At 37.1% G+C, this 12,515-nt stretch overlaps 1 protein-coding gene across 1 annotated transcript; it reads right to left on the bottom strand.

The window, feature by feature from the left end:
* Positions 1-1,175: 1,175 nt before the first annotated feature.
* Positions 1,176-10,281, bottom strand: LOC148131732 (vomeronasal type-2 receptor 26-like). Its single transcript, XM_087954117.1, has 4 exons — positions 10,073-10,281; positions 7,888-8,179; positions 2,536-2,662; positions 1,176-2,071 (listed from the first exon to the last, which is right to left on the bottom strand). Exons 1-4 carry the CDS (start codon positions 10,279-10,281, stop codon positions 1,176-1,178), a joined length of 1,524 nt encoding a protein of 507 aa, XP_087810243.1.
* Between the last annotated feature and the right edge of the window lie 2,234 nt (positions 10,282-12,515).

Here is a 12,515-nt window from a genome sequence, read left to right as displayed (position 1 = left end):
ACTGTGAGTTAACCTAAAGAACTTCCTCACCCAATGCCTCGAAGTTAAGAATCCACACACTCACATTTTTAATTATTGTATTTTGAAAAGAGGAAAAACAAAAAAATAAAAAAAAAAAAAAAAATAATATAAAAAAAAAAAAAAATAAAAAAAATAGTTTGTAGTATTAATTATTAAATTATTTAAAAAAAAAAAAAAAAAAAAAAAAAAAAAAAAAAAAAATTTTTTTAATTTTTTTTTTTTTAAAAAATTCTTTTATTTTAAAATTAAAAAAAAAATTAAAAAAAAAATTTTACTTTTTTTATTACACAAAATTATTAATTAAAAAAAAAAAAAAAACAAAAAAAAAAAACAAAAAAAAAATAAAACCCCAAAACCTAATCCCCCCCCACCCCCCCCCACCCTCTAACATTTAAAAATTTTAAAAAAAATAAAAAAAAATATAAAAAATTTTAAAATTAAAAAAACAAAAAAATCCAAAAATTTATAAAAAAAAAAAAAAAATAAAAAAATTTAAATAAAAAAAAATTAAGTACAACCTTCTTGCCTCTTAAAAAACCCAAAAAAAAAAAAAAAAACAAAAAAAAAAAAAAAAAAAAAAAAGAAAAAAAAAAAAAAAAAAAAAAAAAAAAAAAAAAAAAAAAATAAAAAAAAAAAAAAAAAAAAATAATTTTTAAAAAATATTAAATAAAAAAAAATTAAAAAAAAAAAATAAAAAAAAAAAAGTAAAAAAAAATAGATTATATATATTAAATATAAATTATAAAAAATATTTAATTTAAAAAAAAAAAAAAAAAAAATAAAAAAAAAAAAAAAAAAAATTAATAAAAAAAAAAAAAAAAATTTATTTAAAAAATAAAAAAAAACATTATATTAAAAAATAAATTTAATTTATTTTAATTTATTTTTTATTCCCCTCCTTCATCCTCCCCAGCCCTTGTATGATGATCATATGGCAGAAGAGGCGTTGGTACTGGGTGAGGATGGTCCTGAAAGGGCATTGGTGTTTGATTCTCTGCTTGCAGGCAAAGCTCCAGGTGACACTCAATCCATTAATGACTTGAAATTGGCTCTGGGACCTTGATATAATCATTGATGTTCTTTCCTAAGCTGTCAGTTGCAAAGGAAAAAAAAAAAGGAAAACATACCTACCCATAAAAACTCATTTTTCTATTTTACTTTGACATCACATGTTCTTTTGTATTCAGGTCTGGTCTCAGAATGATAATGTAGCATTTGGGGATGAAGATGCATCCCAGCAACCCAGCATTGGAGACCAAGATGGAGAAGACCTGCACGGCCACCATATATTTCCCTTTGGTGCTCAGATAGGTGGGCAGGAAGGACACCCAGACACTGCAGAAGACCAGCATGCTGAAGGTGATCAGCTTGGCTTCATTGAAAGACCCAGGCAGATTCCTGGCCAGGAAAGCCACCGTGAAGCAGATGGCAGCCAGGAAGCCCATGTAGCCAAGAGCACCATAGAACATGGCAACAGATCCTTCATTGCACTGTAGAATGATTGCTCTAGATTGTGAATGCATGTCTGACTCAGGGAAAGGAGGGAAAACACCTAACCAGATGCTGCAGAGAACAACTTGGAAGCCACTGCAAGAGAGGATAATGGAGTTAGCCAAACTCTTTCCCAGCCATCTCTGAATATTATTCCCTGGTTTTGTGGCCCAGAAGGCCAGCACCACTGTGATGGTTTTGGCCAGGACAGAAGAAACGGCTGCAGAGAAGATGATGCTAAAGGCCGTTTGTCGAAGAAGGCAGGTGACTCTCTTTGGCTGGCCAATGAATAAGAAGGGGGTGAAGAAGGAAAGCAGGAGACAAACCAGAAGGATATAAGAGAGGTCCCGATTGTTGGCTTTGACTATGGGAGTTTCTTGGAATTTAATGAAGGTTCCCAAGATAAAGCCTGTAATTAAAGAGAGGAACAAGGCAATGGAAGCCAGGATGATCCCCAATTTTTCTTGATAGGATAGGAATGCCTTAATCTTGGGGATACAGCAATCTCGGTTGTTGTTTGGATGTTGATCTGCTGGACATTCACGGCATTCTTCTGTGTCTAAAAAAAAGCAAGAGCTTAAAGCTTATTGCTTTCTATAACACCAAAATACTCTGTTTAAGCATTGTCTGGGCATCAAAATTGTAAAGAAAGCTTAATTTGGCTTTCTTGAATGAGCAAGGGAGTGAATTCATGGCCTTAATGGTCTCTTTCAAGTCTCATCATTTTGAAAGGACATCTATTTCTCTGATGAAATCAGTCATTTGTTACCAATGACAAATTGATCTTGAAGCCATTTTTTTTTTTAAAAAAGTCATTTCCAGATTTAGTCCTGATTTTACAGTCTGGGGTTTCCTTTTGAGTATTTTCCCCAGTTTCCTGCCCCTCTCATTCATGCCTGCATAGTAAAGAACAATCGCTTCCTATTGGGCAGGCATTTTGAAGACTTATGGGAACTTTTGATTTTTAAGGGAAATGTGGAGAATAGAAACGAATTAGAAACATTATTTGAAAGTGCCACCCACCTTCCATGGTGGAGATGGTTCCTTCTGCACAGAGAAGACAGTCATAGCAGCAGATGGGCCTCCCTTCCTGTTCCAACTTCACGAATCCAGGACGGCAGCTTTCCACACACCTGGATGGAGGCAGGGGCTGAGCAGAGGGAGGAAGACCATCCAGAAAATGAGTTATCATTTAATTTCCAGAAAGAGGCAGAAGAGGAAGGGTTGCTGATCCCCAGTTTCAGAGTCAGCTTTTCTAAATGAGAAGCCTATATAATTACATCAATAATCATACTTGATTGCATGTTGCTTCCCTTTGCTTATTCCTTTCTACAGTAATTTTTTTTTGCACTCCCATTTTTCGTTTAGGTTCTAAATTTATGTACTAAATTTCTCAAGATAACATTTAATACGTTCTTTTTCTTTTGGGGAAATAAACTCACACATACCCTGGTTCAAATATACCTACTTTCATAGAAGTAAATAATCTCCTGAAGTAGTTAAGGATATATTTCTCTCACGCAATTTTATATCAAAATTATATCAAAATTATATCAGCAACAATGCCTGGAATGCACTACCTGACTCTGTTGTTACATCCTCTAACCCCCACTCCTTTAACCTCAAACTATCCACTATTGACCTCACCCCATTCCTCACCCCAGGGGCATGCATAAGCGCACCATCATGCCTACCATCCCTGTCCTATTGTCCCCATTTATTTATACCTATTTCCTGTATTCATGTTTATACTTATACCTATTATCTTGTAAGCAATTGACAAATAAAATAAATAAATAAAATAAAGACTGAATTGTGTCTCTAGGAGGATCTTCCCCACCTCGTTCAGCTTATCCATCTTTGCCACACTCTTTGGATTAACTATAAACTTGAAATCCGGGGATCCCTGTTTTTCTAAGCTGCCAAACATCATTCTATGAATTGACCTGTTGTGAAATAGCCAGTCAACAATGTCCAGATCTGCTGTCAGGTCTCCCTTCTCATCCAGATACACTCCAGCTATGGATCTGTTATAGAACTTAGAGCTTCCAAGGAAGGGATGAAGCTGGAATGGAAGAGAAAATGGGAATGTTTAGCAGAATAACAGACTTCTATTCTAAAACCCCTTTGGGAAGAATGAAGGTTTCATATTCATTTTCCAAGTTTGGAAAATATGCAATTGCAAAGATAAATCTGGAAATCAGGAAAATTGGACAAGGAGTAACTGATACAAGAAATTTCAGACAATGCCATTTTGCTAGATTTACAAAGTAGCTGGTTGATGATGTGAAGAATTTTTTGGAATACCAAAGATGGAAAAAGAGTTGCATTCTGGATTGAATTAAAGTCAAGACTGTAAAGTGCAAAAGGAAGGAATATAAAGTTGGAACATTTGATCAGGGATTAATATCTGTTTGACATTTCTGGTAGCTTCTAATTGTTTCTGAACTAGGAGTGACTAAAGATCCTCTCTCTTTCATTTTTAAAACTTTTTTTCCTGCTTTCTTTTTGTATTTTATTTTAGTCTGTATTTGTAGTTATTATGCATATTAAAAACATTAATAAAATATTATTTAAAAGAGAGCTGTTTTCTCAACTGTTAAGCTTCCAAGTAGTATGACAGATTCCGTCACCGAAGGCTACAGGCAGAACAAACAGTGTACAAAGAAAGAACTCAAATCAACTCTTTGTATGTGCAACTTCTGCTCCCGAGTTCCTTGTCTTAGCTTAGCTTAGTTTCTCTAAGGTGATGTGAAGATAAAGGACAGAAAAACTGATCTGCAACTTTGGGCCTTCCTCTATTGTACATCAAATGAATCTGGTTGTTCATTTATAATTTCCTGCATTGAAAAGATACATCCAGTTTTCCATGGATCCTTGCTTGTGTGGGAATCCCCCCTCCATGCAACTTTTTGACCAGAATAGCTCCACCTCCTTCTCTACTGGTGGGTAGAAAGAAAGAGAATGAACTAGAGGCTATTTAGAAACTTAAGACGCGGGTGGAAACATTTGGCATACCAGAATTAATTAAAGTCCTGTTTGCAGTGGTGGGATTCAGCTGGTTCAAGTGAACTGGTTGTTAAATTACCCCTCTCCCCACTATCAAAGTGGATCCTGGGCACTGCACTGCAATAGAGAAAAGGGCAACAGAGTGCCTGGTATGAGGGAAGGAGAAGGCCGCTTTCCCTCTTTCTTCTCCCTGCTCCTCCTCCTTCCCTCATGCCAGCTGTTCCATTGCAGTGCAATGCCAAGGATCCACTTTGATAGTGGGATGTGTGTGTGTAATTTAACAACCGGTTTGCCCAGGGTTAAGTTGGCCATCATTAGAAGCTCATCCCACATGGGTGGCGGAGCTGGAAGATGGGTATGGGCTCCGCCTCCAACAACAGCCAACCTGACCCTGGGCAAATTGGTTGTTAAATTATTTGAATCGCACCACTGCTTATCTGGAATGAAGAACACCATGAAAAAGTGGAACATGTCCATGGCCAATACTTTGTACATCTGCAATTCAAAGGAAACAAGTAATTCCCCCACCATTGAAATGGGGCTGGAGATCCTAGGATGAACAGGTAAGGTATATTGGGAAAACGTTGAGAAGGAGAGTGAATGCCAGTTTTCCAAGTGATGAAATCCATTTAAAAAGAAAAGAACAAAATCCATCTTCCAAGACAAATTCTTTTATTTGGAAAGCATCAAATTGGCAAAGTCTGTGGTAATTCCGGATCTGACACAACCCGGAATTACCTCACAATATTAGAAGTTAGAAACAACCCCCCAAAGTCACATTCTCCAATAGAAGTAATTCAACGTTGCTTGATGTCATAAATCTCCACCTCAAGGGGCCTAAGCATGGACAGCTCGTTTTCCCACAGGAAGAAGAATCACCTAGCCTAAACAACTCTCCCTATCTCCACTCCTCCCCCCCTTAGGAATGTGGCAAGCCCGAAACCCTTCCCCCCATGATTGCCAAAGAGAAAGTAAGAAAAAGAATATACTAAGCCTAACTAAATGGCTACACATATGCCAACTTCGGCCTTGACAGTGAAGTGTTGCTGCCTGGGAATGTGCAGATAAGTGAGGTTATCCCAAATATTCTCAAAAGGAGGATATATTGCACATTCCCCCATATAGCCATCTTATGGGACATAGGAAGCCTGCCTTGACAGTGATGGGCCTTGTTGTGTGGGTCAATCTGCCCCTGCTTCCAAAGGGAAGAGAGATATTAAATGGCAGTTGATTGAATAAGGAAAAGCTGCCTAAACCATGAAGACCTCACAATATTCTTTTTGAAGCCAATTTTAAAAAATAGAATAAATTGCTAAAGAAGGGAATGCAGAAGGGAGAGGAATGAAAATTTGGAGTTTGATTTATTTTTTTACAGTCAGGATACATTTATTTTCCCCCCTCCAGAGTAGCTTCACTGATCTTACAGTTCTAAGATGGATTCCTTGCTGCAGGAGAGACCCAGGACATGTAACAGCAAAGAAATACCTGCCAAGCCTTCAACCTTGGAGTTTCCAAGTTCTTGCCACCTTCCCTCCTTGCCCTTTTGAATCTGGAGAAATAGGCTGCATGCAAAGCTTGTGCCACAGCCCAGAGGGTGTTATAAATGAAATAATTGTCTAGGCACAGAACTGGATCCATCATATGTTGGGGCAGAGACTGCAGATGTTCTCGCTCTCTGCAGCGAATCCAGACCTTCACAGAAAAAGCCTCCTTGTTGTAGGAGCACATAAAAGATTTCTCTGCAAAGTGTTTCATGAATGAATAAACATGTATATATCCACCGTATTTGGTCATTTGATTTGACTTCAAAACAAAGGAAACCATGCTATGAATGTATTCAAAAAAGTTCCCCTCGTTTATCAGATAAAGGGTTAAGTCCCAGAGCATTGTTGTTATAAGAACTTTTCCTGCAACAGGTTCCTTCATTCTTCCAAGCACCAGATATAGAATTGCTATTCCTGCACTGATTGAATTTAACTCTGCAGCATAAAGAAAGGTGTTCACTTGCTTCCATTTGTGATACTCATGAAACTTTATGGATATTTTTTGAAAAGTTGGTGAAAAGACCTGTGATATAACTGGACAAATGCCACTCCTTATCAGCATTAAAGTCAAAGTGTTCATGAATTTCTGCCCCTGGTCACTGTCTGGAGCAAGCAACCCAACCAACGTCCACCTGAAATGGAGGAGAAGCTTGACTACCCCTGAATACTGGAATCCTTCAGCAGGGAGCATTGGGTAGAAGAAAGGAAACCCAGTTTTATCCATCAGAATCTGGGAAACAAAACTGTAACTAATCTGAAAAGGAAGTAAAAGTGGCATTTCATCTGAGACCCTTGACAAACATAAGACATCAATTCTATCTTTAATGAAGGGTTAGTTCCACTTCTTTTTTTTTTTTTTTTGGTATATTTTTTTATTCATAAACATTTTGAATAGTGTATTGTCAGGGCATATCATTTACAGAAAAGCAAAGAAAGAACAAAAAGGAATATTAATATATATATATATATATATATATATATATATATATATATATATATATATATATATATATATATATATATATAGTGTTCGCTTGGTTCGGTATTTTCCCACGTCATTGTAGTTCTTTTAAAGTTGTAGCAACGTTTCAGCAGAATCTCATCTGCCATCATCAGGCTTCTGTATTGTGTCCGTATATATATATATATATGTATGTATGTATGTATGTATGTATATGTATATTCTGAATTACATCCTCATCTGATGGAGTGTTCTCAATTTTTCCAATATTGTGCAAATACAATCCTTGTTGCTGTCAATACATGCAAAACTAAATATACAGTCCAGTGATGGGATTCAAATTTTTTTACTACCAGTTCTGTGGGCGTGGCTTGGTGGATGTGGCAGGGGAAGGATACTGTAAAATTTCCAGTCAGAGATGGCATTTGTCGGTTCTCCGAACTACTCAAAATTTCCGCTACTGGTTCTCCAGAACCGGTCAGAACCTGCTGAATACCACCTCTGATACAGTCCCTTTATCATAGCCTTCCAGCATTATACCCAACAAAAATATTTCTGGTTTCAGACTATATGTTGCTTGATCATGGGTTAGTTCCACTTCTTGCAGTGAAGATGTCTCTATTCCCCCAATTGATTCACACATTGCTTCTCTCCGTTTTGCTCTTTGAATGTAGACTATTTTATCCTAGAAAAAGTTTCCCAAATCTGAACTGGGAACATGGCTTTACTCCTTCCCTCCCTTTGGATAACCTGAACTATTGTTCTTAAGACCAATCAATTTTGTAACAAACTCTGATCTTTATATACAAGGGAGGGCCTCTGATTGAAAGCTGCATGATGGCCTTTCCAAGAAAGACTCACCTGTGGCATTTTGTAGGTGCCCAACATGGATGATATCTGGATGGAGAAGCCCGTCTCAGCCCCTTCCAGAACAGCCACTGTGTTTTTCTGCCTCCCACAGCTGTAGTTGGGGACATTGGCCTCCCCATCTGAGAGCAGGTCCAGCAAAGCATCCGAAGTCTTTCCTGAATCGAAATAATTTTCATAGATATTGTAGCCCAGGGTGATGTTGGGTAAGATATGGGAATCTTGGTTGATGTCTTGAATAGCAAAAAGGAAGGATAGCATTTTCCAGTATTCTGTTGATTGCAACCTGCAAGGATAATATATTAAACACACAGTAAACAATGAAAATAATAATTTATTTAATGCCTTTTTAGAAATATATTTCTAATCAGTATTTGCCCAAGAATCGGTCTGTATGGGTTACAGCAATCTAAAAAAGCATTATCCTATATGTTAATAAAACATCTCTAATTACATTTCAAAAGCACTAAACAAATGAGTCACGGCTTTGAGCAAGACGTACAGTATTTGAACTTTTATAGATCCTAAGAAGGCTAAGAGATCTCCCAAGATCTCTTACATATTGAATAATTGGGATTCTTTCAATTTACACTCTGTTTTATGATGCTCAGTGCAACTGACGCCTAAAATAATCTATTTATTATTAGCTGTCAGATCCGTGTATCTGCCCTTCTTCAATGGAAGAAGAAGGGGGTATTTGAAAGAAGTAATCCTTTTTGATGTAACCTGAATATCTTAATTCTTGTACTGAATCTGTATAACTTGCACATGATATACAACTGGGGACTGGAGCCCAGATGCCTGGAAACTTGTCACCTCTTGGAGAGATAGCAAGAGGAGAAGGGGCCATAAAAATTCCAGCTCTGAAAGAAACTTCCTGGGAAGCTCTTCTCAACTACGTTCCCAGAAAAAAAAAAGGGGGGGAATTAACATGTTACTTTTTTGTATTGAGGAAATCCACACCGGATTAAGGGGAGGGGTTCTAACTCCCTTTATCTAAGCTGCATGCCTGGAGGCATATTAGACCTTGCTTTGAATATCACCTGGATAACTTCCTTTTCAATAAAGAATTCCTTTTGAAATACCCAGTTTTCAAAAGTTCATTCTTATTGTTTGAAGGGGAGAGAGTCTGGGCCTTACATTAGCTTTGGCTTACTCTTGAGGTTGCCATAGTATCCTTTCAGTTGGCCTAAGATTTCAGACTGACTCTCATTTTTTCTCTCTAGTTATTAATTTTGGACATATTTTGACATATTTTTACATATCAAATATATGTAAGTGTACAAACCTACATAAAGAATGTGAAGTTATCATTTTTAAGAAAACCAATAAGTTACTGATTCCTGCACATGTTTGCATTTTAATGTCTATTGTCAAAAGTCTTTAACTGGGCATTTAATTTACATTTAAATCATTATCAGATTAAAGCATTATCAGTTCAAAATAGGAATCACAGACAAGGGAACACAATGAAATAGTAAATTCTGGTTTTTTAATTCTTTCATATTATCAGTGAATGTAAGACACCTCCCCCCAATAAAAGAAGGGGGAGGCTATCACATTTTCAGTGAAGGGAAAAAAAATAAAGATTTATTGCAATTTTTGTGTCACGTTAACCCTTTGATTGGGAGGAAGGAAAGGGTAATAGAGAGGGACCACCCATTTCTCTCTATCCATCACTGCTCTTAGTATGTCAAGGAAGGAATGACTGTTTGTTCTTCAAAGTCAAGAAAACCAGAAGACCCCTGTTTGAAGATACAACTTCAGCAACAGAGTGGTCAATGCCTGGAATACACTACCTGCCTCCATGGTTTCTTTTCCAAACTCCCAAAACTTTAACCTTAGATTGTCTACTGTTGATCTCACCCCTTTCCCAAGAGGTCTTTAAGGGGCATGCACAAGTGCATCAGCATGCCTACCATCCCTGTCCATATGATCCCTTTTATTCCTATCCATTTCATGTATTAATAATCATGTTTATACTTATATCTGTTAATTAACAGATGCTTGCCAAATAAAAATAAATAAACAAATAAATAAATCATACTTGAGAATTTCAAGGAGACTCATCAACTACAGGATCTAAATCCCCAAAGTTGAAAGGGAACAATGGCTGCTGTAACTTTTGAGTAAGTCAGAAATGAAGTGCCTCTACTACAGTGCTGGAAGGTTGACTTACCCCAATACTTGAGTCAAAGGAGAGCTTTTAAAACTTAATTTTTGAAACTTAGCCTGAGTTGCAGAGATTATGCCACCAATGGAAAGCTCCCCTGGTCTGTAACGATAAGAAGCTTGGCCCACTAGATCCCTCTGTAGAGTCAGGAGGCATTTGTTCTTAAACTTCCCCCAGGTTCCCTGGGCCCACAGAAGTAGCTGAAATAGCAGCATGATTTATATTTGTGGAGGTGTGTTTAACCTTGTGTGTGGTTTGAACAAAGAGTAACATGAAGTTGTGGAAGAAAGCTTTTGTATTTTAGATGGAATTCAGCCAAGGCTCCATTTCTGAAATCTGCAGGAGAAAACCCCTCTCCACCTCCCCTGAAGATGATCTCAGCCTTACTTTGTCTCTCTGAATCGGTTTGTGTGCTCATGGATTTCCAATGTCCTGGTCTCAGACCTCAACCTTTTGTGCAAAATCCAGGTGAAAACATATATTTGATACATGTCTGTGTCCAATCTGAAAGCTTCCAGAAAAGTCTTTCGAGAATTAACAAAAGCAACTAAATCAGTATAATTTAGATAACAGCAACAAGAAAAGAAGTCACAGAGGAGCACCATTCTTCATAGATCAACTACTGGCTCCAGTCGTCCTTAAGAGAATATTTTCAAGGAAACCAGGGTCAACAGAGAGTTTTGAGATATATGTAAATAGTCACACATTGGTCTGGATATATTTTGGTCTCTATTTTTTATGACTTTATCATTATACTTTTAAACTATTAAACATTATACTATTAAACAAGAGAGACATAGACTTCAGAGAGTAATTAGGACTGCAGAAAAAAACAATTGCTACCAACCTGCCTTCAATCAAGGACCTGTATACTGCATGAGTCAAAAAGAGGGCTGTGAAAATATTTACAGACCCCTCACATCCCGGACAAAAACTGTTTCAACTCCTACCCTCAAAATGACACTATAGAGCACTGGACACCAGAACAACTAGACACAAGGACAGTTTTTCCCCTAATGCCATCACTCTGCTAAACAAATAATTCCCTCAACACTGTCCAACTATTTACAAAGTCTGCACTAGTATTACTATTAATCTTCCCATCACTCCTTATCACCCATCCCTTCCCACTTGTGAATGTAGGACTGTAACTTTGTCTCTTGTATCCTTACGAATTTTTTGACTGTTTCCTAGTATGATTTGATTGCTTATTGTAACCTTATGACTATCATTAAGTGTTGTACCTTATGATTCTTGACTCTTGATGAATGTATCTTTTCTTTTTATGTACACTGAGAGCATTTGCACCAAGACAAATTCCTTGTGTGTCCAATCACACTTGGCCAATAAAGAATTCTATTCTATTCTATTCTATTCTATTCTATTCTATTCTATTCTATTCTATTCTATTCTATTCTATTCTATTCTATTCTATTCTATTCTATTCCTGATAGATGATTGTCTTCTTAAAAGCCTCCAGTCAGTGGTGGGATGCTGCCAGTGTAACAACTGGTTTGGTGATTGTGCACTTCACGTCCGCATGCATGCTTTGTGCACATGCATGCCTGACACGCACTGTGCCTGTGTGAACAGCTTTCCATAAAAACTTACCTGTGTGAGAAGAAAAAAATAGGCTATTGATCTATCAGATTCAACAAGGCCTTTGGATGATAGTAGACCCCCAAATAAAAGAGACATGAACCAAAGTTTTAGATAGGATGATTTCAAAATGCACCAGAACTATTTGTAATCCTGCTGAGCTGTTGCTGTGAAATGTGATTTTGCAAAGTACGTAGTTTTGAAAACCGCGAGAAATAAGGAACTGAAAGTAGGCAATGGATAGACGTTTTGAGATGTACACGGGTACATGTGGAGACTGTCTATCAGTGAGAAAGAACAAGGAAGTAAGTTGTGAAATGCGTGCAGAAAAGTATAAAAAGAATGTCTTGGGATGAGTTCAGGGCCACCGACCATAGCTACTCCATGCTGGACTCAGCCATGTCAGTGGACCTCATTGCAATGAGTTATTGATATAAGTTGCGTTATGATGGCTTTTCATGTTCCAAGTTGCTCGTGAAATAAACCTCTGAATCTTAAAGTAGGATTTATTGCTTGTGGTTTTATTGTATTATTTTTATAACACCTGCTATGTTACTACTGGGGAGTAGTAACACAGCTGAGGAGCAGCAATCCGCTGTGCGATGCAAATCAGCTGAGAGGATATAGGTAAGTACAGCACAGGGGCGGGCAGGTGGGCGGGCCCACATGATCGTCAGAGCGAACCAGTTCACTATCAGCTGATTGTCAGAGCTAGGGGTTTGCCTGAAGCAGTAGAATCCCACTCCTGCCTCTGGTGTTTTATTTTTTATTTTTTTAAAAAAATATTTTTATTATTTTCCACCAATATAAATCACAATTACTTTTTCAACAATGTTTACATCCACATATA

Source organism: Notechis scutatus, chromosome 2 (genome assembly GCF_049901735.1).
Source record: "Notechis scutatus isolate UNSWTSFEM ecotype Mainland chromosome 2, rNotScu1.2, whole genome shotgun sequence".
NCBI lineage: Eukaryota > Metazoa > Chordata > Lepidosauria > Squamata > Elapidae > Notechis > Notechis scutatus.
The sequence above is the reverse complement of the archived record's forward strand: the minus strand, read 5'-3'. Positions and strand labels throughout refer to the sequence as shown.

What these genes read in the sequence shown, in the direction of transcription:
- LOC148131732 (XM_087954117.1), bottom strand. Translation starts at nt 10,281, where the DNA reads ATGCTGCTATTTCAGCTACTTCTGTGGGCCCAGGGAACCTGGGGGAAG. An exon ending in CCTTTGACTCAAGTATTGGG is followed by an intron (nt 8,180 to 10,072) that starts GTAAGTCAACCT and finishes TTATCCTTGCAG; the next exon opens with GTTGCAATCAACAGAATACT. An exon ending in AACCATCTCCACCATGGAAG is followed by an intron (nt 2,072 to 2,535) that starts GTGGGTGGCACT and finishes GCTTTTTTTTAG; the next exon opens with ACACAGAAGAATGCCGTGAA.